This window comes from Henckelia pumila, chromosome 4 (genome assembly GCF_033568475.1).
Source record: "Henckelia pumila isolate YLH828 chromosome 4, ASM3356847v2, whole genome shotgun sequence".
Taxonomy (NCBI): domain Eukaryota; kingdom Viridiplantae; phylum Streptophyta; class Magnoliopsida; order Lamiales; family Gesneriaceae; genus Henckelia; species Henckelia pumila.
Window position 1 is genome coordinate 16,789,713 of NC_133123.1, and position 25,848 is coordinate 16,815,560.

At 39.2% G+C, this 25,848-nt stretch overlaps 1 protein-coding gene across 2 annotated transcripts in view; it reads right to left on the reverse strand.

The window, feature by feature from the left end:
- LOC140894432 (DExH-box ATP-dependent RNA helicase DExH7, chloroplastic) overlaps positions 1-25,848 on the reverse strand; it is a 43,226-nt gene that overhangs the window by 11,494 nt on the left and 5,884 nt on the right. For both annotated transcript variants that reach the window (XM_073302939.1, XM_073302940.1), the window contains exons 11-20: positions 25,603-25,725; positions 25,400-25,486; positions 25,109-25,209; positions 2,246-2,303; positions 1,846-1,911; positions 1,482-1,564; positions 1,185-1,368; positions 762-908; positions 584-685; positions 347-499 (exon numbers count right to left, since the gene is read on the reverse strand). In XM_073302939.1, coding sequence (XP_073159040.1) covers positions 347-499; positions 584-685; positions 762-908; positions 1,185-1,368; positions 1,482-1,564; positions 1,846-1,911; positions 2,246-2,303; positions 25,109-25,209; positions 25,400-25,486; positions 25,603-25,725 — 1,104 coding nt within the window. The remainder of the gene's footprint in view (positions 1-346; positions 500-583; positions 686-761; positions 909-1,184; positions 1,369-1,481; positions 1,565-1,845; positions 1,912-2,245; positions 2,304-25,108; positions 25,210-25,399; positions 25,487-25,602; positions 25,726-25,848) is intronic.

A 25,848-nucleotide genomic window follows, 5' to 3' on the forward strand; every position in this document is an offset into this window, starting at 1 on the left:
GTCGGGTATTTTTTCCCCTACTCGATATGTCAGGTAGCTGATTAACATTACCCGAACCCGACAAAACCCGATATGCGCCATCCCTACTAACAACAGGGATGTTTTCAGATAGAAAAGCACACATACAAACAAGAAGTCTAAACGCTGCATCTCAAACAATTATCTATCGCAGCACAAGAAGGCAGACCAATATTACAAATTTTTCATTCTTAAAGATTATAAAAATGAAGACGAAAAATAAAGATTGTAACAGTTTTAAAATAAAGTCACAGACTCACTGTATGCAACTGAACGAAGACTCACGACACAAGGAAAGCCAACACAAAATAACAGCGGAAAGTTTTACCTTGCGAATGTTATCAGGAGGTTTCTGAAACACTTTCTTCTGATCCTCAGGTGCTATAGATGAATGTAAAGGAAGAAGCCATTCAGATGAATTTCCACCAAACTGGCGAGAAGCAGCAAGTTTTTCAAGTAACATATTTATTTCTGCAACTCCCTATCGTATGATAAAATATCATGTCAACAAGTGTTCAAACAATAAACATGCCACAAAATTAAATTACACATCAATGGCCCCTACCGGCAAGAAGACTAGTATGGCCCCCTCTGCGTAAGTTTTGTCAATGTGGCACACAAGATCCTCAAGAAGATCATAATCAATAACATCTTCATTCAAATTTCTCTGAAAAAATGATTGTGAACAAGTAATGCATAAAAATTAATTAAAAAGCACTTGACCTTGATAAGGAGAAACATACCAAATTCTCGCACGTTTTTTCATTGTACTTTACATAATTACTTTGAATGTAATATGGATTGACCAATTCTTCGGACAGTAAGGACTCATCACCCCATCCAGATAAGACAAGGTTTTTCTTCCCTCTTTTGTTGCCAACAGGAGCACTCTGCAATAATGTAATAACAGTTGAAAAAATTAGCTGAAATTAGACACTGCACATGAAGTATAACCACAGGCAGTTAATGTCATAAGTATCAAATTTATTAGTACATTAGCTGGTTCCTTGGCTCTAGGAGTTAATTTCTAATATAACAAAAATGCATAAAACTCATATTTATAGATTAAGAATTACAATTCCCAAATTCTTCTATGCAGTGTTTAGATTGCTCGTCTCCGAATGTTACTATGTTAGTTTTCAATAATAACCCAATCAAAACTGTACCTTCTCTTTTGCAGATACTCCATAGTTTATAGAGGCTGGAGAATCTGAAGCGAGATGGTAGTTCAAGTTTTCATGTATATCTTCCAGAAACAGGGTCGACACAGGATGAGTTCGCCCTTGCACGGTAATTACTGGGCAATCACCAAAATAGTGGGAAAACATATGTGAATCAACAGTTGCAGACCTAAACACAGAAAAAAAAATATAGAAAGATAAATCAAGTATATCATAAAAACATCGACCAAAACACCGCACATTCACCATAGAAAATGTAAATTGCATATGCCACCAGCATACATAAGAATAACTTTCAAGTTCGATTTGCTGCTAGCACGTTGCCTCTGAACCAGATTCTTCAAAATAATAAGCAGAAAATCCCCCTGTTACAGCAAAAGAATTTACGAAATATAGTTCACTTGGATATCAAGATCTTCTCATAACACTTACATGTTCCAAATGATAATGATGAATACAAATTAATGATTGTTGCACTGCGTACGACAATTTAGTTAATACATCATGCTATTTTCTACAGTATGACACGCGGTGTTTCCAAAAAAATTACTATTCAAATTGACAATTATATGAGCGCGCATATTCTGCTAATGATAACAGACATAAAATCCCCAAGACAAACAACACCAAACCATATTGAACTCACCAAAAGAGATCGCTCATGAACTTCATCAACAATTACATGACTAACACCAGACAAGTCTTTGTTTCCCTGAGAATTCAGCTCGAAATATGTCAGAGAGATGGGCAAAAAAAAAAAGGTAACGTTCATGTAATTTTTAGATGGCATTTTTTCGTTACTTAAATTAAATTCTTTTAGGGTGCATTTAGATTGATGGATTAGCAACAATGGATTTCAAATTCCTTGAGCATTTTTTGTTCACGGATGCATTTGAACTCCATTCTTAAAATTATTTTGTAATTCCAATCCTTCCACCAAAATCAAACCCAAAGAACCAAACGCAGCCTTAAGGTATCTAATTACATCTGAAATAACTGAATTTATACAAATGTACGCTATTGCCTAATTAATACACTGGACCTACCGATAAAATCCTGAGAAGAATGCCAGTTGTACAGAACAGAAGCCTCGTTCGCTCAGTCCTAAAGCAGCGAAACTAATTGTTAGAAAAAGAAAAGGTGATCCAGAACCTATAACAGATCATGTACATGTACGCATACATGTTAACGCAATTCAATAGGTTTTTTGGTGAGATAAGTGGCAATTTTTTTTATTTAACTTGCACATCACCAAAAGAAAAAAATTTCATGATATTAACACAATCGGATCCGTGTCCACACCGTGAAAAGCTCTAGAATACACAACCACAGTTGGATCAAAAGCAAAATTTAAGTACAATACATATTCATAGGAATTAAATATTGATAGTGTAGCAATTGAGGACTGGCCAATGTTATCATGTGTTCATGTGCACGTGACACTTGCCGGTCCAAAAACCTTCATGTGAGTACACCCATTAATAAGTGCTGAATTAGCAAATGCCAGATAGTTATTTTTCACCTACCAAAACCCCTCAACAGAACACATGGGACAAGGAAAAAACGGACAAAAAGGAAGGAAAAAAAAGTAAACAATTAGAAAAGAAGTGTTTATGGTAATTTTCATTCTTTCCATCACATGACAATTCCTGTAACAACTTTTGGTTTGGTAAATCTAGAATATATACAAGCTTTTTTTTTTATAAAAGAAACATATTTAATATTAAAACTTAATAATAGTTACATAGGAAGGTGGACCAGTGGTCCACTAAATTCACTATACAAGATCTAGGAAGGTACTAAATGAAAACCAAACTCCAATCCCTATACAACTCTGAAACTGAAAACGACTCGAATAGAGGTGAATAATGTAACCAAGTTGCTACTCTCAACTTAATCTTGTCCCAAATCTCTTCCCTCGAAACCTCTTCTTCCTCAAAAATCCTCCTATTTCTTTCTAGCCAAACGAACCAGCTGATAAGTGTATTTTATACACTTAATTTATATATGATTTTAATTGTTAATTGTTTGTTTCGAGCAGATTTATGTGTGGGTTTTGTTGTTTTTGTGTTCGTAGAGAATTATGGAGATTTTGGGGAGAAAAGAAGAAAATGGAAAAGAAGAATTATTGTGGAAAAAGAAGAATAAAATGGAGAAAAGAAAATTGAAGGAAAAGAAAAGAAGAAAGAAGAGAAGTCATGAAACAGAAGGAACCAGAAAAGCAAATTGGGCTTCTTAATGGGCTTTATTGTTGGCTTTTAACTTAGTGCTAAAGGAGATGAAGACAAGAGCAATCGCGCTTGTGATGCAACTTCTGAGAAATCAAGACAGAACCTTGTGGGCGCGTGTGATTTCTGGAGCGGGCGCGCGTGATGAAATATTTCAGCGTTTTAGATTTTAATTATCGGGAAGGAAACTTCAATATTTTATGGGCTTTTTGAGTAGGCTTTTATGCACGATATAAAAGGAATTTTTTTATCAGACAATGAAGGGGAGAGCCGCACAACACACACAATACGTATCAGAGAACAGAGAATTGAGAGTTGAACGTGGAGAATCTGGAGCTGTACTTGAAGAACGAAGACGGAGATCGATAGTCCGGACACGGCGTCGACGACGGATTTGTTTACTTATCTTTTATTTATTTAATTCTGAATTTATGTCTGGATTTTTGAACATGATTTGTTTTATTCAAAATTTTATTATAAACTAATTTTTATAGTCTAGAGGTCGGATGGAACCTGGTGTAGACACTTTCATGAATTTTTGATTTTATTGAATTGAGTTTCTTCTAGATTAATTGTTTTTCTAGAATTGATTGTCTTTTCAATTACCTGATCAATAATTGATTTGTAATATTTATTTGAAATCTGGCACTCGGGAGAGGAGATTTTGAATAGGACCATTAGAAAATACACTGTTAATTATTTATATAACTCGGGAGAGTGTATAATTTTAACAGAGCTTTTAAAAAGAACATTGTTTTGAATTGATCACTGCAAGTAGATTCTTAATAGAGATATTAGAATTGAATTGTAGTTGATATATTTTATTCGGCACTCGGGAGAGGAAATAATACACTTAAATGTTCTTGGCTATTAATTACTGGAATTCATGAAACTAAATTAATTAGGATTGATTGTTGTTGAAACCAGGTGAAATCTAAACATCTAGACCATTTTTCTCTGACTGATTATATCTGAAAGTTGTGTGCGTGCTATCAAAAACAAACTCATTGATTATTTTATTTTTCTGCAAAATTCTGAGATTTTAATTTTCTAGATAAAGTTTAGACTATTTTAATTACAAGTACTAGATATTTTCATTTTACTCTTTGTGGGATCGATACTTGATTTTATCACTATATTAAAACTTGACACTCGTATGCTTGCGAGTATTTTTCACAACAAGTTTTTTGCGCCGTTGCCGGGGAGTAAATTTTGATTATTTTTTAGTCTTGTTACCAATTAGTCTAGATTTTAATTTAGAGTTTTTATTTTATTTTTAAGTTACTAATTGATTTCTTCTTATTTTTAATTGCAGTTTATGCGACGATCTCAAAGTGTGAATTCTTTACTGTTTGATCCAAAGATCGAGCGAACTGCACGTGCTTTGAGAAAAGCGAGAAGAGAAGAATTAAGGAACATGGCCGAAGAAGAAGTAAATCAAGCACCCCTGGTTCCAATTAGAGATGCTAAAGCCTGCATTGATCACCATGGACCAATTTAATGGGAGCGTCACTGCTGATCCTCACCTACACCTACGCACTTTCTTGGGAATAACCGATACGGTAAAAATTAATGGTGTGTCTGAGGATATTATACGTTTACGTTTGTTTTCTTTTTCTCTCAGGGATCAAGCAAGGAGTTGGTTGCCGTCACTGCCACTAGGGAGCATTACTAGTTGGGAGGGGATGGCAGAAAAATTTCTTGCGAAATATTTTCCACCTGCTAAATCTACCCAATTGAAGATCGAAATCAGCACTTTCCGGCAGATGGAGTCTGAACAGCTCTACGAGGCGTGGGAAAGGTACAAAGAATTACTTAGACGTTGTCCTAACCACAATTTTGCAGATTGGGAACAACTCGAGTGGTTTTACAACGAACTGAATGCGCCTACGAGGATGAATGTGGATTCTGCGGCTGGAGGTACTATATTTGCTAAGGACCATGTAAAGGCCTATGATATGTTGGAACAGATGACGATCAATAGTTTTCAATGGCTATCTGAGCGTATGGGAGCCAAGAAGCCAGCTGGAGTGTATGCAGTGGATCCTCACACGTCCATCACTGCTCAATTATCCGCACTGACTACACAGGTAGCTTCTTTGAATAAGATTAATGTTGCAGATTCAACTGGAGTTGAAAGATCACATACCCCAGAGAAAGTTAATTATATCAATCCTAATGGCTACCGAGGTTATGGAACTTACAGAGGTAATCATGTTCCCAATACTTATCACCCTAGTTTGAGGAATAATGAAAATTTTTCATATGCTAACAATACTAATAAGGGTGATGGTAAGTTGCCTTTGGAGGATGTGGTTAGTACACATGTGACCAACATGGGTGTTGTATTGCAATCCATGGAGACTAGCATTGGGCAGTTGGCGAACGCACTAAAGGATAATAACAGAGGCCAGTTCCCTAGCAACACAGAGGTAAATCCCAAGAAGCAGTGCAATGTTATCATGTTGAGGAGTGGAAAGCAAGTAGATAGAGAAGAAAGCCAGCCATCTGAAACGTTTGAATAAGTTGTTGTTGAAGAAAAGAAAATTTCGGAAGCGGTCGAAGAGAAGGAGCCTAAACCTGAGCCGAAACCGATGTACAAGCCGCCACCCCCTACCCGCAGAGGTTCAAAAAGAAGGCTCTTGATGAGCAGTTCTCCAAATTCTTGGAGATTTTCAAGAAAATTCATATCAACATCCCCTTTGCTGATGCTTTGGAGCAAATGCCGAACTACGCTAAATTCATCAAAAAGGTGATGTCCAAGAAGAGGAGGCTGCTAGAGAATGAAGTTGTGAATTTGACAGAAGAGTGCAGTGCGGTGCTACAAAAAAAGATGCCACAAAAGCTGAAAGATCCAGGGAATTTTACTATTCCTTGTTCTATTGGTGGTTCTCATTTTCCTACTGCACTTTGTGATTTAGGGGCCAGTATTAATTTAATATCGTTGTCTATTTACAGGGCCTTGGAGTTGGGAGAGATGAAATCAACCATGATTTCATTGCAGTTGGCGGATAGAAGCATCACATATCCATTGGATATTGTTGAAGATGTGCTATTGAAGGTGAATAAATTCATATTCCCCGCAGATTTTGTGATATTGGACATAGAAGCAGATCATGGTGCTCCACTGATTTTTTGGAGACCGTTTTTGGCTACTGCTGATGCCAAAATAGATGTCAAGAAGGGTGAATTGTCGATGGGTGTGGAAGGCGAAAGAGTAATTTTTAACATATTCATGAAGACAGCTAATCCACCCATAGAAGAATTATGCTTAATTGAACCGGTTGTGAAGTTCGAGAGCTGTCAAAAAGCTGTGATTGAAGTTGAATCGCCAAAGGCGAAAGCGCCCAATTTAACAAAGAAGAAAACCGCAAAAAAGAGGGCGAAACTTAAAAAGCGGTTCGTGGAATTTATTTGGCGAGTGAAAGAGAAATGGAAGACTTAACACCGGTGAAAGTCGGGCTGACAACTATAAACCAAGCGCTTTTTGGAAGGCAACCCAAAATTTTTGTGTTATTTTATTTTTTATTTCATTTTTATTTTATGCTTTATTTTTTTTTTTTTTTTTGTTAATTAGTTAATTTATGTTTTTTTGAATTATTATTGGTAATTTTGGAGGCTTGATATTATAAAATCTTTTAATTGTTTCAGGAATTTAGAGCTTCTGGCAGACCTTTATGCGCGTTCGCTCAAGACTTCCCATGCCCGCCTCGCCTCTACGCATCTTAAGTGCGCAACACCTGCGCTATCGCGCTCATCACCAGCGCAGAAACTCGCGCTATCGCGCCAACCAAAAGCGCAACACTTTGCGCTATCGCGCTAGCAAAGAGCGCAGCCTGTAGCGCTAACGCACTCCTCTACAGCGCTATCGCGCATCACTACCTTGCGCCAACAAGCCATCCCCATCAGCGCTTCCCATAGCGCTATCGCGCTCAATTAAGGGCGCCATCCCCATCAGCGCAACACTTTGCGCAAAGGCACTCACCAACAGCTACTCCTTACATGCAATCGTGTTACACGAGTTGCTCCTACACCATGCGCAGCTTGCTATGATTTTACTTTTGAGTCTTCTCTTATTGTGTGCATGTATTATTTTCAGGTTAATTTGGATGATCATAGGGTGTTTCTCCATCTCTTCTATGTTATGGTAGCGATTATGATTGCGAAATTATTTTTCATGCATATGATGATGTCGAGTACTGATGTTCGGTGTTGAAGGTATGAGTCCCTTGTTCTTTTTATTGTTTTTAATCATTAGGGACAATGATTACATTAAGTTTGGGGGGATGAATTAGTGTTTGCTTTAGTTGATTAGTTGAATTGTTTTGTGCTTCATAGATAAAATTTTTTGTTGAGTTTAGTTGTTGTGTTAGTTGAAGTTTTGAGTTGAAAAGAAGTCGAGAAAGAAATGGATGCATGACTGATGAAAAAAACATTTTTGTGCTATAAATGAAAACCATGATTGTCTGACAAATATTTTTGAGAAAAATGGAACCAAGTGAATGAACAATTTCTTATATATTCTTTGATTAATACTTGAATCTGATTTTTTAGATATACAAACATAAATATGATTGAGGCATTTTTTGAATTTTTGGGCCTAATTTTCATTGAAATAATTTATCCTTAGTTGCCCAGTTGAGCTTACACTTATATGAGTACAATGAGGTACGGAAAAATCTGAATTTGTTGGAAATCATCGTTTACTGCTGACAATTATCTTTTCTGCACTGATTGGATTTGTATGAATTAATTGTGGATTGAGACTTGTCTAGAACTAGTTCGGACCCTTTTCGAGGCGAAATACGGGCATAACTGTGATTAAAAATGATTTAGGCAATTTTTCTGAATTCGTTTGAGCCATTCAAGCTACCCAATGATTAATATGTATCCCTAGTACCTTGTTTGAGCCTTATTGAAAATCGAATGGCATGCGTGTAAACGTGTGATAAACCCTCATTCGTCATTATTTCAAGGTCTTACATTGACTACCTGAATAGCCTTAACACTATTTCTTACCTTTAAGGGAGTAATTTGAATGCTAAAATGTTATATGCTCCTAGTTTTTATTTGTGAAAATGGAATGGTGTGGTGGAGGATTTGAAAAGGGAAAAAAAAAATTAAAAAAGAGGAAGTAGAAAAAAAAAAAAAAGTTGAAAAGATTTTTGAAAAGTTGTGAAAAAATTTGTGGTTGAAAAAGTTGTGAAGAATGAAGAAAAAAAATCAATGAAGTGAAAAATAAGAAGTGAAATTATACTAGTGGAGAAAAGTTGCGAGAATTTAGCCTATGGACTGTTGATTGATACTTTTAATGATTATGAATTTTGATCGAAACACGCACACACTATTATTCTTTGCATTTATCTATTTGTGAGTGTTTTTGATTTATATCCTATATTTGATCCTATGCTACCTTGAAAAGTGCTCATGATCTATGAATGTTTGGATTGAATTTGGATAAGGGTGTTTTGAACGTAAGTTGCGGAGATTGTAAGTTTATGCGGTTATTTTGTTATGATTAAAACTTTCAACTGTTAGTAGGTTGGATGGAATTGGATTTGAATTTTTGAAATTATTGTTGAGGTCATTGCTCCATAATATTTCTTGACTATTTTTGGTGATTTGAGTTTTAGAAGATATTGTTTTGAATAGTTTTGTTCGGGACTAGCGAAAGTCTAAGTTTGGGGGTATTTGATAAGTGTATTTTACACACTTAATTTATAGATTTTAATAGTTAATTGTTTGTTTCGAGGAGATATATGTGTGGGTTTTGTTGTTTTTGTGTTCGTAGGGAATTATGGAGATTTTGTGGAGAAAAGAAGAAATTAATGGAAAAGATAAATTATTGTGGAAAAAGAAGAATAAAATGGAGAAAAGAAAATTGAAGGAAAAGAAAAGAAAAGAAGAAAGAAGAGAAGTCAGGAAACAGAAGGAACCAGAAAAGCAAATTGGGCTTCTTAATAGGCTTTATTGTTGGCTTTTAACTTAGCGCTAAAGGAGATGAAGACAAGAGCAATCGCGCTTGTGATGCAACTTCTGAGAAATCAAGACAGAACCTTATGCGCGCCCGCGTGTGATTTATGGAGCGGGCGCGCGTGACGAAATATTTCAGCGTTTTAGATTTTAATTATCGGGAAGGAAACTTTAATATTTTATGGGCTTTTTGAGTGGGCTTTTGTGCACGATATAAAAGGAATTTTTTTATCAGACAATGAAGGGGAGAGCCGCACAACACACACAATACGTATCATAGAATAGAGAATTGAGAGTTGAACGTGGAGAATCTGGAGCTGTACTTGAAGAACGAAGACGGAGATCGATAGTCCGGACACGGCGTCGACGACGGATTTGTTTACTTATCTTTTATTTATTTAATTCTGAATTTATGTCTGGATTTTTGAACATGATTTGTTTTATTCAGAATTTTATTATGAACTAATTTTTATAGTCTAGAGGTCGGATGAAACCTGGTGTAGACACTTTCATGAATTTTTGATTTTATTGAATTGAGTTTCTTCTAGATTAATTGTTTTTCTAGAATTGATTGTCTTTTCAATTACCTGATCAATAATTGATTTGTAATATTTATTTGAAATCTGGCACTCGGGAGAGGAGATTTTGAATATGACTATTAGAAAATACACTGTTAATTATTTATATAACTCGGGAGAGTGTATAATTTTAACAGAGTTTTTAAAAAGAACATTGTTTTGAATTGATCACTGCAAGTAGATTCTTAATAGGGATATTGAAATTGAATTGTAGTTGATATATTTTATTCGGCACTCGGGAGAGGGAATATACACTTAAGTGTTCTTGGCTATTAATTGACTGGAATTCATGAAACTAAATTAATTAGGATTGATTGTTGTTGAAACCAGGTGAAATCTAAACCTCTAGATCATTTTTCTCTGACTGATTATATTTGAAAGTTGTGTGCGTGCTATCAAAAACAAACTCATTGATTATTTTATTTTTCTGCAAAATTATGAGATTTTAATTTTCTATATAAAGTTTAGACTATTTTAATTACAAGTACTATATATTTTCATTTTACTATCTGTGGGATCGATACTTGATTTTGTCACTATATTAAAACTTGACACTCGTACGCTTGCGAGTATTTTTCACAACACCAGCAAATGCAATGAGTTATGGCTGCACAAAGAATTCTCCCCCTTTTGCCCAGATAGCTCCCCAAATCTGCTGCGAACAAGTCCTTCGTAGTCTTCGGAGTCACCCATGACAGTCCCAAAGCTTTCAAAGCTAACCACCAAAGGATGATGCGAATGGGCAATGTACCAACATATGATCCTGACACTCACCCTCTTGCTTGCAAAGCACACACCAATTCGGATTAAGAAAACATTTTGGGAACCTCTTTTGGATCAAATCACAAGTCGGTATCCTTCCCAGAATTGCGGCCCAAGAGAACACCTTAACCTTTGAAGGAGTCGGAGCTTTCCAAATCGATTCAAGAAGATCAGATTTAGGGAACCGAGATTCCGGAAAAAAAGAATGAAAGAAAGATTTCACTGAAAACTCACCTGAGACATCCCAAATCCAACTCCTACTATCCTCACCCCCTTGCCCAGAACTTCCAACAACTTGATTAAATCACCCATCTCCTCATCTCTGAGATCGCGACGAAAATGCAAATTCCAAGAGGACGAATTAATGAGAAAAAAAGATTCTCTATAAATGAATTGTGAGATAGGCTTATTATGAGCTCTAGAAATTCGGAAAAGCACCGGGAAAAGGGTTTTAAAAGAGCAGCTCCCCACCCAAGAATCCTCATAATATCTAACTCTATCTCACCCCTTGACTACAAACCTCACTGATTGCAAAAAAGCCGGATAAATCCTAGAGATGAACTTCCAAGGGCTACGAAACGTGTTATTCCTTGCCAATCCCGCGTCCCAGCCATTCTCTTGCATGCCGTATTTGCTAATAACAATTCTCCTCCACAACGTGTTCCCTTCCTTAGAGAAACGCCACCACCATTTGCCCAACAAGGCCTTGTTCCGCAGACCGATATTGCCAATCCCCATACCTCCCCTATTCTTTGGAATGATAACCTTATCCCAAGCTACCCAATGACAGTGCTTATCCCCATCCGGTCCGTCCCACAAAAAATTCCTCATCAACTTCTCCAAGGACGCCACCACCCCCCTAGGAATTCTGAAAAGCGACAAATAATACAACGGTATGGCGTTCATAACTGCCGAAATCAGCGTAAGTCTACCCCCTCTCGAAAGGAAAGATTTCTTCCAACTCAGCTAACTTTTTTGACATCCTAAATAACACCGGTTCCCAAAAAGATGCCTTGATTGGATTTCCTCCCAGAGAAACCCCCAAGTATTGGATTGGCCAGGACTCCAGCCCGCATCCAAACTCTCTGGCCATCTCCACCTCCACATCTGCTTCGAAGTTAATGCTCAATAAAGCACTCTTTTCTAAATTGATCTTTAGCCCTGACATGTCACAAAAAGAATTGAGAACGTCCTTCAAAAATCTCAAGTGTTCTTGATCCTTCACAAAAAATATAGTGTCGTCTGCAAATTGTATGTGAGAAATCTCTACACTATATTTTCCTATGACCCACCCTTGAATGAAGTTCATGAACTTAGCCTTATCCACCAACCTAGCCACAACATCCACAACCAAATTAAAAAGGAAAGGAGATAAAGAGTCTCCCTGCCTCAATCCCTTTTCGCCTTTGATTTTTCCACATGGCCTGCCATTAATTATAATCGAGTAGCTAACATTGTCGAGACAGCCCCTGATCCATCTCCTCCACCTGTCTCCGAATCCCTTCTTCATGAGAACAAAGTCCAAAAATCGAAAATCCACGTTATCGTAAGCTTTCTCAAAATCTGCCTTGAACACCCAACCTTTCTTCTTTTTCAATCTAAAATCTTCTACCATCTCGTTGGCTATGAGGCTACAATCGAGGATCTGTCGTCCAGCAATGAAGGTTCTTTGTGTATCCGCAATCGTAGTACCTATTACTTTCTTCAAACGCGAAGCCAATACTTTAGCCAAAATCTTGTACAAGCTGGTTACCAAACTAATAGGCCTAAAATCCTTAATACGCAATGAATCTTTCTTTTTCGGAATCAAACAAATATAAGTTTCGTTAGTCACTCCATTAATAATCCCTTTTTCATAAAAGCAAAAACCTTCACCAAATCCCCTTTAATGACGTGCCAACACTCCTGGAAAACTTGTAACGAAAACCCATCAACTCCCGGAGATTTAGATCTGTCACACTCAAACACTGCTTTTTTTATTTCATTCTCCGAAAAAGGAAGCTCAAGCTGAACCATTTCGTCACGGCCAATAGGACTCCATTCCACCCCTTCTATGCCAAAGGCCCTACTGCCCGATTTGCTGAAAAGCTTACGGTAAAATTCAATCAATTGCGCCTTTATAAGCTCGCTGTCCGTGCAAAAACTCCCATCTTCCAATTCCAACTTCTCAATCCTCGATCTACTCCTTCTTTGGCTAAGTAACGAGTGGAAGAATTTCGTGTTACAATCCCCCTCCTTCAACCATTTAACTTTTGCTTTCTGTTGCTCTTTTTGAACGTTTCTGCATACTATCTCTTCTAGTTCGCTTCTAAAAGCCCTTCTCTCAAGCACCATGCTATCTACCCACCGACCCTCGCTCTCCTGAACGTCCAACTCAAGAATTTTATTCTCCAGCTCCTTTTTTCTCGCATCAAGGTTCCCGAACTTCTCTGAATTCCACTTTCTAATGCCCGATTTTATGTCCTTCAGCTTTCTCATAAATTTGTATCCCTCCCAACCCCGCGAATTACAGACTCTAATAAGAAAATGTGCATAAAAATGATTAAAGACCATCGCATAATCTATTTCCAACACATAAACATATAACATGCTTAACAAAACTTTCAACGGTGAGAATCAGTAAAGTGATGTGACTTCATCACCCAATAAAAAATTATCAAGCATATTCCACCAAAAGACATTTCACAAACAAATTTAATCTTATAATTCAGACAGCCTTTTAACATTTATTACCCAGAATCTCCATTTAAGCTCAATATGAATAAATATTTACTAAAACATGCTAGACGACTAGTTTACACTATTCGAATTTTATCGCACTCCTGTACAAAGCCAAAATCTTTCCAACCAAACATATAGAAGAACCCAGATCAAAAACACTTCCCAATGAAAAAACAGCTTACTCACCCAGTGCACAAGGCAAAAATACAGTATTTATGAGATTCAGTTGATTGCTTATTTGTATATTTAAACAGATCTGCCTTCAATTCTATATAGTTTTTTTTTGTATAGACCATGGAACCACTTTGGCAACCATCAAACCCCTTATTCTATCATCTATTGTTGCTAGTTGGTCATATACCAACCACATCTACGTAACTACTCAAACAAGCATATGAAAAGTAAATTGCACAAGGTAAAAAACTGCCAGAAATCTCAGTGATGTACAACAGTCGAGTTCAGTCAAAAACAAAACAAAATGTAATGTTTGCAAAATCGCCAAGGAGATTTCAGTAATTCAAATAATTAAATGCAACGAAAATGATAAAATTCATGACATACTACCATAAGAATGTCTTTGAGGAAAATTGCCAAAAATAATTTTGTAACACCAAGAACTTTTAAAATTTGAATATCATGCCTAAAATTATTTTCAGTATTTATATTTTTAATTTCTTGAAGTTAATTGTTTAAGTTTCAGTTAAAGATAGCATTGCTTGACTTATTTGAATTAAATGCCTTGAATTGTTTAGTTAGTGAGTTTCTATCCCGGCAGGCGACGATGGTGGGCTTCGGTGGTATATTTTCAAGACTTTCGATTTTAAGATTTTAAGTTAGAGGAAAAAGGGGATTTTGGCCAAAAATGTGAATTTTGAACTTTTAAGGGGTCAAAAAGCAATTTTATCATTTTCTTGGATTATTTCCTAAACTTTTCATAAAATAGGATTTTATTAAATCCGGGCTAGTGTAATTTCAATTAAAATATTGAGAGTTGAAATTTTAAACTTAGAAGTTTTAAAGGTGCAAAAGTTTTGAGGTAAAGAGTTGTAATAGTGCTAGTAGCACTTTTACAAGTACAAAAGCAACTTTAAAACACTACACACAATACACTCTCATTTATTTCCCTCTAAAATATATATTTACAACCTAAGTCAAAACCCTAGCCCCTTTTTGACTCAAGAGCCGCCACCCCCCTTCCCCTTGAGATTTCACTTCGGCCGGCTCCTCTCCCTCGCCTCCTAGCCGCCGCCGCCGCCGACCACCGCCGTCCCCACCGCCGGAGGAACTCCACAAGAAGCTTAGCTTGGTGTTAGCTTGAAGTTTCAGCTCTCCTTTCCTTTTTATTTTCGAATTTTTGGGTAGTCAAGGTTGAAGGCAAGTGTAGACTTTTCTTGGGCTCTCATTCAAGCTATTTATGCTCTTGTTCTTATTCCCTTAAATATTTTCGAAATGCTTGTTAATGTATGCATATAGGGTTCAAAATTTTGACAATTTTCAGTAGGGTTCTTGGGGGATTTTCGAAATTTGGAAGTGCTATATGTTTTAAGGAGTTGCATTTTGAATTATGATGGAAAGAATGGAGTGTTTTGATTGCATATATGATTTTCGAAATTTTCAGAAGTATGCCCTATATATATTTCGAAATTTTCATGATATTAGGGCTGTTTTGAATGTATGATTAATGCATTATGTTGTTTGGCAATTGGTTACATTGATTGAACAAGGATCAAGACACGCTTGGTGCTTGATCTTGATGATTTCGAAATTGTGGAGCGGGAGTGTGGTTGAGTGTTGCCCTAGTGCTTGGGATAAGTCCTAAGAGATGTTATTTGAGGTGTATTGTTGTTTGGTATGAAGAAAAGTTGAGGAAAGAGGGTTATGGGGTTGAATTTTTGAGTTAGAGGTAAGTTGGGTATTGTTGAGTGTGCAGGGCAGTACTGTTCACGGGGCAGGGCAGGTCTTGGCTGAGGTCTGGGCAGGGTTAGGGCTGTACCATAGTAAAGTTCATGATGTTGTGGTCGTGTCGGTATAAAATGGGCTTATTTCGGATAAGTTTGGACCAAGTTATGAGTCTTTTAAGTTGGAGGTGTAGGTGCAGATTTTTCTTTGTAAAAAGGGGCTGTCCAATTTTCTTGACTTGTCAATTAGCTCGTTTGATCATTTGATGTTACCACCTATTCCTAGGGGTAATTTGAAGTGTTTGTTAAGTGTCGGTTCAAGCGGGACGGGTTTTGGTTAAGGCATGACAAAGTTTAGGGTCTTACGGTTCTCTTGCTCGGGCTACGTCAAGTTTGAGGGAAATTGTTGAGTGATTTGTTTCTTTTGACTTAGGGGCAGCCACTCATCCACCTTACACCCACATTTTTGAGTTGAGTCTCATGTCTTAAAGGTTGCCTATTCGTGTGCATATGACATGTTCTTGAGTTTCATAAAGTGAAAGGAAGCTTTCTTGTTTTGCATGCTATAAAGAGGTGTGAGTCGAGTCTTATTGAATGAATAAAAAAAGGAAGTAAATGTTTTTGAATGAAGTGATTTGTTTGTGACAAAGAGGGGTGTTGCTAGGCCGGGGGATGCCTCGGTCTACTCACCAAGAGGTTATAGAGGTTAGGTTGGGAGCAAGAGACATCTTGTTTATCCTTGCCACAGAGGGGCAATGTGGGATCGGGAGTTATCTCGGTCTCCTTGCCACAGAGGGGTTAAGTTCGTCGGGAGAAATCTCGTCGTCTTGCCGGCATAGTGCAATGCAGCCATGATCATGATCGAAACAGAGGGTCACAAATCAAGGATCTGATTTCTAGAGGAAAAAGTAAAAGAAAAGAAAAGTTAAAGTTTCAAAGTTTCAATTGACTCGTCTTACGTTTATGTCAGTCAATCAGTTATGCATGAGGTTAAGTTTAATGTTATGAAAGTTTATGTTATGAAAGTTGAAAGTCTATCATAGCGTGAGTTCATCATTGCATGCTATATTACTCTTGTATTTTCATGCATATTTACAGTTAAAGTTCAAAGTATACTATGTATCATAGTTTGAAGTATCGTATCACGTATTTTAAACCCTTGTTATTACACTGTTTATACTTGTTGAGTCTTTAGACTCACTATGCTTGAATGTTTGCAGGTGAGGAGACTGTTGTTGAGATGGAGGGGCATGATCTATTGGGATGAGGCCATCGGTGGTGCAAGGCCCAGTGACCGTTGCTTCTTTATGTTTACGTTTTTCCGCACATTACTCTGTTATGTAATAATGAAGAGTTATTTGAGTACTTTCAGTATTTATAGCCAGGATGTGCATTCCCTGTGCTACAGTTGATGAATTTGTAGTATGTCTACACTTATGCATGTTTATGATTATTGCGAACTTTTAAATGCCTTAGTTTACTTTATGCTGTAACCGGGAGGTGGTTACTAGGATTGCATGTTTATGATTAGCGCACTTGAGTTTTTATGTCAGTATTTCTTTCCTTATTTGAATTGCTGACTGAGTCTTGTTGGCTTGTTTGTTTTACAAATAGGTCATGGCAAAATTTTTAAAAATCCGTAATTTTCCTTTATTTTAATTATAGTCTAGTAGTGAGGGTCGTGACAGTTTGTATCAGAGCACGATCTTGGTTTGGGCTGAGCCTACTGCCGGTTGCTGAAACTCAGGGGATCTCGCCTCAAAGTCTGTAAGATTTAAGTTTAATGTCTCTATCTGTTTAAGTTTTGATGTATTAGTTTCTTGAGTTATTGAGAAGTTTAAATTTGAAGTAAAAATATTTTCTAAGGCATGTAATTTGAATGTTGGATTTTCTCAATGCGTTTAGATGGCTCGTCGTCGTGATCAGCGTGCAGTTACGTCTCCACCGCCGCCTCCTCCACGGCCGCCGCCTTCACCGCCGCCGCAGGTGGATGTAGGAGGACAGGTGCTAGCGGGATTGGCCCGCATTCTCGAGCGTCATGTGGATGCTCCTAGAGCTGGAGTGGGGACTCTTTATGAGCAGTTCCGGAAGATGAATCCGAAGGACTTCGCTGGCACCACTGATCCGTTGATAGCGGAGGGTTGGATCCGTTCTCTGGAGGTGATCTTTCGCTATATGCAGCTGGGAGATCCAGATAGAGTGAGGTGTGCTGTGTTTCTCCTCCAGGATGATGCCGCCCTCTGGTGGGAGGGAATGGAGAAGATTGTGGACCCAGCTACTCTACCTTGGACTGAGTTCAAGAAGCTGTTCTTTGAGAAGTATTTTACTGCTGATGTGAGAGCCCGTTTGAAGACGGAGTTTATGAGCCTGAGACAGGGAGATTTGTCGGTGGCACAGTTTGTGGTGAAGTTCGAGAGGGGCTGCCATTTCGTGCCTTTGATTGGAGATGACAAGAAGGAGAAGCTGGAGCACTTTCTTGTGGGGCTTCGACCCGCCATCCGTAGGGATGTACTTATGGCGGAGCCAGCTGATTATGCTTCAGCGCTGAGGCGCGCCTTGAGGTCCGAGCAGACACTGAGAGATATTAGCGCGGAGGCGCATGGCAAGAGTCCCTTTCCTCATCAGGGCCACCTCTCAGCAGCAGCAGCACGGCAAAAAGCCGTATCATGGACCACCGAGAGAGCAGGGACAGCAGACACCACAGGGGCGTCAGGCCCAGAAACAGGCTCCTCCCAAGGCTGGGGAGAAGCCCATTTGCCAGGTTTGCCACCGCCCGCACTTTGGGAGAAGTTTGAAGGATGCTGGAGTTTGCTTCAAGTGCAAGAAGCCAGGCCATATCTCTACCCATTGTCCAGAGCTGAGGAGGCCCGTGCAGGGCAGAGTGTTCGTGATGGAGGCCGAGCAGGCCGACCCAGACACTACTCTTCTCACAGGTAATATCTTAACTTTTGGGTTAGAGCAGTTAAAGATTTGTTGATGCATGCGACTCTTAAGTCTTTGCTTGTTTGAGGTTTTACTCTCGTAACTTGTTGCATGTCTTAGGACCTTTGATTGTTTAGCATGAATAGTATCTTGTTTGGAAATTGTTGAATTAGAATGAGCCTAAGTAGAACTCGTGGTTTTAACTTCAACCTTTTTGTCGTTGTAACTACTGCTATGCAGGTAGGATTGTTGTGGCAGGCGTAGCCACGAGGGCCTTATTAGACTCAGGGGCTACCCATTCCTTTATATCGGAGTCTTTTTCCCTTGAGAGGGGCATTCAGAGCGAGGAATTGGAGGTTGGATTCTCAGTTACTATCCCCTCAGGGGAAGAGCTATCCACCAGGAGCTTGGTGAGAGATCTTGTATTGCTTTTGCAGGGTCAGTCAGTGGTAGCAGACCTCATAGTGCTACCTTTGCCAGAATTTGACCTGATTCTTGGGATGGATTGGATGACGAAGAATGCGGTGATGATAGACTTTCAGCAGAGATCAGTGCTAGTCAGGCCTGAGGGCGAGGAACCGTTTTGGTTCGAGGCTGCTAAGAGCTTGAGGAAGACTCGAGTCATTTCTACCATGCAAGCTCAGAGGCTTGTACTTAGTGGGTGCGAGTCATTTCTAGCCAGTTTATCTTTGACAGAGCTGCCAGAGCGACCAGTTGTTTCTGATGTGGCTGTCGTCAGGGAGTTTGAGGATGTGTTCCCTAGCGATGTTGTGGGAATTCCGCCCGATAGAGAAGTGGAGTTCTCTATGGATTTGATTCCCGGTACTGTGCCTATCTCCAAGGCACCGTACAGATTGGCTCCTACCGTAATGAAGGAGTTAAAAGAGCAGATTCAAGAGTTGCTTGACAAGGGATTCATACGCCCTAGTTTCTCCCCATGGGGCGCACCAGTTCTCTTCGTTAAGAAGAAGGACGGTAGTCTAAGATTGTGCATAGACTACCGAGGTTTGAACGGAGTGACTGTGAAGAACAAGTACCCATTACCTAGGATCGAGGACCTCTTCGATCAATTGCAAGGTGCATCCGTCTTTTCGAAGATTGATCTTCATTCAGGTTATCACCAGTTGAAGGTGAAGGAGTCAGATGTGGCGAAGACAGCTTTTAGGACTCGTTACGGTCATTACGAGTTCCTTGTGATGCCGTTTGGGATGACGAACGCGCCCGCGGTTTTCATGGATCTTATGAACCGCGTGTTTCAGCCTTACTTGGACCGCTTTGTCATTGTTTTCATCGATGACATCCTCATTTATTCGAAGGATAGAGTGGAGCATGAACAGCATTTGAGGACCGTTCTTGAGGTGCTTCGAGAGCACAAGTTGTTGGCCAAGTTTGATAAGTGTGAATTCTGGTTGGAGAAAGTTGTTTTCTTGGGTCATATTATTTCTAAGAGCGGTGTGGAAGTAGACCCTTCAAAGGTTCAAGCAGTGAAGGAGTGGTCTATACCGAGGAGCGCGTCTGAGATTCGCAGTTTTCTTGGATTAGCCGGTTATTACCGAAAATTTATCAAGGGTTTTTCCTCCATTGCTGTGCCTATGACAGCGTTGACTAAGAAGAACGCCAAGTTTGTTTGGAGTGCCGAGTGTCAAAGGAGCTTTGATACTTTGAAGGAAGCTCTTACGACAGCGCCAATGTTGACCATGCCATCCGGGCAAGGTGATTTTGTGGTGTATACTGATGCTTCCAAGTTGGGATTGGGAGCAGTTCTGATGCAGCGAGACAGAGTTATTGCCTATGCTTCTAGGCAATTGAAGGAGCACGAGAAGAACTACTCTACTCATGACTTAGAGTTGGCAGCGGTAGTGTTTGCTCTTAAGATTTGGAGACACTATCTTTACGGAGAGAAGAGTCAGATCTTCACAGACCACAAAAGCCTCAAGTACTTCTTCACCCAGAAGGAGTTGAATATGAGGCAGCGTAGGTGGTTAGAGTTGGTGAAGGACTATGACTGCAATATTAGCTACCACCCTGGTAAAGCTAATGTGGTTGCAGATGCTTTGAGCAGGAAGACTGCAGTGATTACCTCCTTGTCAGTGTCTAGACCGTTGCAGGTTGAGATTCAGAGGTATGGTCTTGAGTTTTATGCAAGTGGTAGAGCTCCCCGATTGTCTTCCCTAAGTGTGCAGACTACACTTTTGACCGTATCCGTGCAGCGCAGTCAGTTGATGAGCAGATCAGGAAGTGAAGACAGAGAGATGAGGAGAAAGGCAGCGGTTTGTATGCTGTGGTAGATGGGATTGTGAGGTACAGAGGTAGATTTTGGGTTCCCGCAGGTGATTCTCTGCGAGTTACTATCATGGCAGAGGCACATACATCGCCGTACTCAATCCACCCTGGTAGTACGAAGATGTATCGGGATCTTCAGCAGCTTTATTGGTGGCCAGGCATGAAAAGTGACATTGCCCGATTCGTGTCAGAATGCCTGACATGCCAGCAGGTCAAGGCGGAGCATCAGAGACCGGCCGGATTGCTTAAGCCTCTCCCTATTCCTGAGTGGAAATGGGAGAATATCAACATGGACTTTGTTGTGGGATTGCCGAAGACAGTGAGAGGTTCAAATGCTATTTGGGTTATTGTAGACCGTCTCACTAAGTCGGCTCACTTTTTACCGGTGAAGATGACTTTCACGATGACTCAGTTCGCGGAGTTGTATATCCGGGAGATAGTCAGACTACATGGTATTCCAGTCTCCATAGTGTCTGATAGAGATCCACGGTTTACTTCGTCTTTTTGGAAGAGTCTTCATTCCGCTTTGGGTACGAAGCTACTTTTTAGCACCGCCTTCCACCCGCAGACTGATGGCCAGTCAGAGAGGGTGATTCAGATTTTGGAGGATCTTTTGAGGGCATGTGCTATTGATTTTCAAGGTAGTTGGGAGTCGAGACTACCACTAGTGGAATTCGCGTATAATAACAGTTTTCAGTCCACTATTGGCATGGCTCCCTACGAGGCACTTTATGGGAGGAAGTGTAGATCTCCAGTGTTGTGGGATGAGATAGGTGAGAGATCAGACTTTGGTCCGGAGATTGTTCAGTTGACCACCGAGGTAGTGGCTAAGATACGTGATAGGATGAGGACTGCCCAGAGTAGGCAGAAGAGTTATGCTGATCACCGGAGGAGAGACTTGGAGTTCTCGGTGGGTGATCATGTATTCATCTGTGTAGCGCCGCTGAAGGGAGTTTTGAGGTTTGGGAAGAAAGGAAAGTTGGCACCGAGGTTTATAGGACCCTTCGAGATTTTGGATAGGGTAGGGGCACTGGCTTATAGAGTGGCCCTGCCGCCTAACCTTGATAAGATCCATAGTGTCTTTCATGTGTCGATGTTGAGGAAGTACATCTCGAACCCATCCCATGTGCTCAGTTCGGAACCGCTTCAGCTATCTCCTCACTTGTCCTATGAGGAGACGCCCATCCGGATTTTGGATAGACAGGAGAGAAGACTCCGTAACAAGTCAATTCCAATGATCAAGGTGAGATGGCAGAACCATTCGGATGAAGAGGCCACTTGGGAAGCAGAAGCAGATTTCAGAGATCGCTATCCGGAGCTTTTTGGTGAGTTTTAATTTCGAGGACGAAATTCCTTATTAGGGAGGGAGGAATTGTAACACCAAGAACTTTTAAAATTTGAATATCATGCCTAAAATTATTTTCAGTATTTATATTTTTAATTTCTTGAAGTTAATTGTTTAAGTTTCAGTTAAAGATAGCATTGCTTGACTTATTTGAATTAAATGCCTTGAATTGTTTAGTTAGTGAGTTTCTATCCCGGCAGGCGACGATGGTGGGCTTCGGTGGTATATTTTCAAGACTTTCGATTTTAAGATTTTAAGTTAGAGGAAAAAGAGGATTTTGGCCAAAAATGTGAATTTTGAACTTTTAAGGGGTCAAAAAGCAATTTTATCATTTTCTTGGATTATTTCCTAAACTTTTCATAAAATAGGATTTTATTAAATCCGGGCTAGTGTAATTTCAATTAAAATATTGAGAGTTGAAATTTTAAACTTAGAAGTTTTAAAGGTGCAAAAGTTTTGAGGTAAAGAGTTGTAATAGTGCTAGTAGCACTTTTACAAGTACAAAAGCAACTTTAAAACACTACACACAATACACTCTCATTTATTTCCCACTAAAATATATATTTACAACCTAAGTCAAAACCCTAGCCCCTTTTTGACTCAAGAGCCGCCACCCCCCTTCCCCTTGAGATTTCACTTCGGCCGGCTCCTCTCCCTCGCCTCCTAGCCGCCGCCGCCGCCGACCACCGCCGTCCCCACCGCCGGAGGAACTCCACAAGAAGCTTAGCTTGGTGTTAGCTTGAAGTTTCAGCTCTCCTTTCCTTTTTATTTTCGAATTTTTGGGTAGTCAAGGTTGAAGGCAAGTGTAGACTTTTCTTGGGCTCTCATTCAAGCTATTTATGCTCTTGTTCTTATTCCCTTAAATATTTTCGAAATGCTTGTTAATGTATGCATATAGGGTTCAAAATTTTGACAATTTTCAGTAGGGTTCTTGGGGGATTTTCGAAATTTGGAAGTGCTATATGTTTTAAGGAGTTGCATTTTGAATTATGATGGAAAGAATGGAGTGTTTTGATTGCATATATGATTTTCGAAATTTTCAGAAGTATGCCCTATATATATTTCGAAATTTTCATGATATTAGGGCTGTTTTGAATGTATGATTAATGCATTATGTTGTTTGGCAATTGGTTACATTGATTGAACAAGGATCAAGACACGCTTGGTGCTTGATCTTGATGATTTCGAAATTGTGGAGCGGGAGTGTGGTTGAGTGTTGCCCTAGTGCTTGGGATAAGTCCTAAGAGATGTTATTTGAGGTGTATTGTTGTTTGGTATGAAGAAAAGTTGAGGAAAGAGGGTTATGGGGTTGAATTTTTGAGTTAGAGGTAAGTTGGGTATTGTTGAGTGTGCAGGGCAGTACTGTTCACGGGGCAGGGCAGGTCTTGGCTGAGGTCTGGGCAGGGTTAGGGCTGTACCATAGTAAAGTTCATGATGTTGTGGTCGTGTCGGTATAAAATGGGCTTATTTCGGATAAGTTTGGACCAAGTTATGAGTCTTTTAAGTTGGAGGTGTAGGTGCAGATTTTTCTTTGTAAAAAGGGGCTGTCCAATTTTCTTGACTTGTCAATTAGCTCGTTTGATCATTTGATGTTACCACCTATTCCTAGGGGTAATTTGAAGTGTTTGTTAAGTGTCGGTTCAAGCGGGACGGGTTTTGGTTAAGGCATGACAAAGTTTAGGGTCTTACGGTTCTCTTGCTCGGGCTACGTCAAGTTTGAGGGAAATTGTTGAGTGATTTGTTTCTTTTGACTTAGGGGCAGCCACTCATCCACCTTACACCCACATTTTTGAGTTGAGTCTCATGTCTTAAAGGTTGCCTATTCGTGTGCATATGACATGTTCTTGAGTTTCATAAAGTGAAAGGAAGCTTTCTTGTTTTGCATGCTATAAAGAGGTGTGAGTCGAGTCTTATTGAATGAATAAAAAAAGGAAGTAAATGTTTTTGAATGAAGTGATTTGTTTGTGACAAAGAGGGGTGTTGCTAGGCCGGGGGATGCCTCGGTCTACTCACCAAGAGGTTATAGAGGTTAGGTTGGGAGCAAGAGACATCTTGTTTATCCTTGCCACAGAGGGGCAATGTGGGATCGGGAGTTATCTCGGTCTCCTTGCCACAGAGGGGTTAAGTTCGTCGGGAGAAATCTCGTCGTCTTGCCGGCATAGTGCAATGCAGCCATGATCATGATCGAAACAGAGGGTCACAAATCAAGGATCTGATTTCTAGAGGAAAAAGTAAAAGAAAAGAAAAGTTAAAGTTTCAAAGTTTCAATTGACTCGTCTTACGTTTATGTCAGTCAATCAGTTATGCATGAGGTTAAGTTTAATGTTATGAAAGTTTATGTTATGAAAGTTGAAAGTCTATCATAGCGTGAGTTCATCATTGCATGCTATATTACTCTTGTATTTTCATGCATATTTACAGTTAAAGTTCAAAGTATACTATGTATCATAGTTTGAAGTATTGTATCACGTATTTTAAACCCTTGTTATTACACTGTTTATACTTGTTGAGTCTTTAGACTCACTATGCTTGAATGTTTGCAGGTGAGGAGACTGTTGTTGAGATGGAGGGGCATGATCTATTGGGATGAGGCCATCGGTGGTGCAAGGCCCAGTGACCGTTGCTTCTTTATGTTTACGTTTTTCCGCACATTACTCTGTTATGTAATAATGAAGAGTTATTTGAGTACTTTCAGTATTTATAGCCAGGATGTGCATTCCCTGTGCTACAGTTGATGAATTTGTAGTATGTCTACACTTATGCATGTTTATGATTATTGCGAACTTTTAAATGCCTTAGTTTACTTTATGCTGTAACCGGGAGGTGGTTACTAGGATTGCATGTTTATGATTAGCGCACTTGAATTTTTATGTCAGTATTTCTTTCCTTATTTGAATTGCTGACTGAGTCTTGTTGGCTTGTTTGTTTTACAAATAGGTCATGGCAAAATTTTTAAAAATCCGTAATTTTCCTTTATTTTAATTATAGTCTAGTAGTGAGGGTCGTGACAAATTTAGCTGACTGAAAATGATGACAAGCATTTAGCACGGCAAGGTTGAAAAATAAGAGAACAAACTAGGATGTGAGCCTACATTCAGAGTATTACCATACATGTTGCCAACTGAAAATATTTCCTATTTCATTAATCAGGAGCCCACATAATTACGGAAAGTGTACTTCAAAAAGGACAACAACAAACCTTGCACTATCAAGACGGACCTGATACCCAACCAAGCAATCATTCGATCCTGGAGAAGATTCACAACGCTCATCAGCAACTCTTTCGGCAACAGAAATAGCCTGAAAACCAGAGTATCTTCAGTCCAATATTTTCAATTCTCTCGATGACAAACTTGAAAAGCAATACATTTGTATAACTGATTATGTTATACACATAGCAAGGCCCAATCAAGTTATGGCTCTTCACATGGTTCGAAATCAATATGAAATAATTTTATGCCCAAATTAGCAACTGAGTAATACCACTTACTGCAATCCTCCTGGGCTGAGTGCATATTACATTACAAAGACCCCCGCATTCTGCTTCAATCATATCATCCAATATATACTGTGGGACCTACACAACCGACACAAAATGCAACAGCCCTGAATAAAAACAGGCAAGGACTAAAGCATAAACTTACACTTACTCGAAGAGTTAAATTAGAGGGAAAATTTTAATGAATCTCAAACCTGAGTTGTTTTTCCACAGCCTGTCTCCCCAGAAATAACCACAACATTATTTTCTTCAAGTAAATGCAAAATATCACCTCTTAACTCAGCAATAGGGAGGCTCAACCTCGATTTCAACAACTCCTACTCAGAAGAACTTTGCCACATCAATAGCGAACACAAGATTTCTATGCAATAGGTGTGTACTAAATTGCTTAATGGCAATGACTCCACAGATTGAATAAAAATAAGATAGTAGAATCCAAT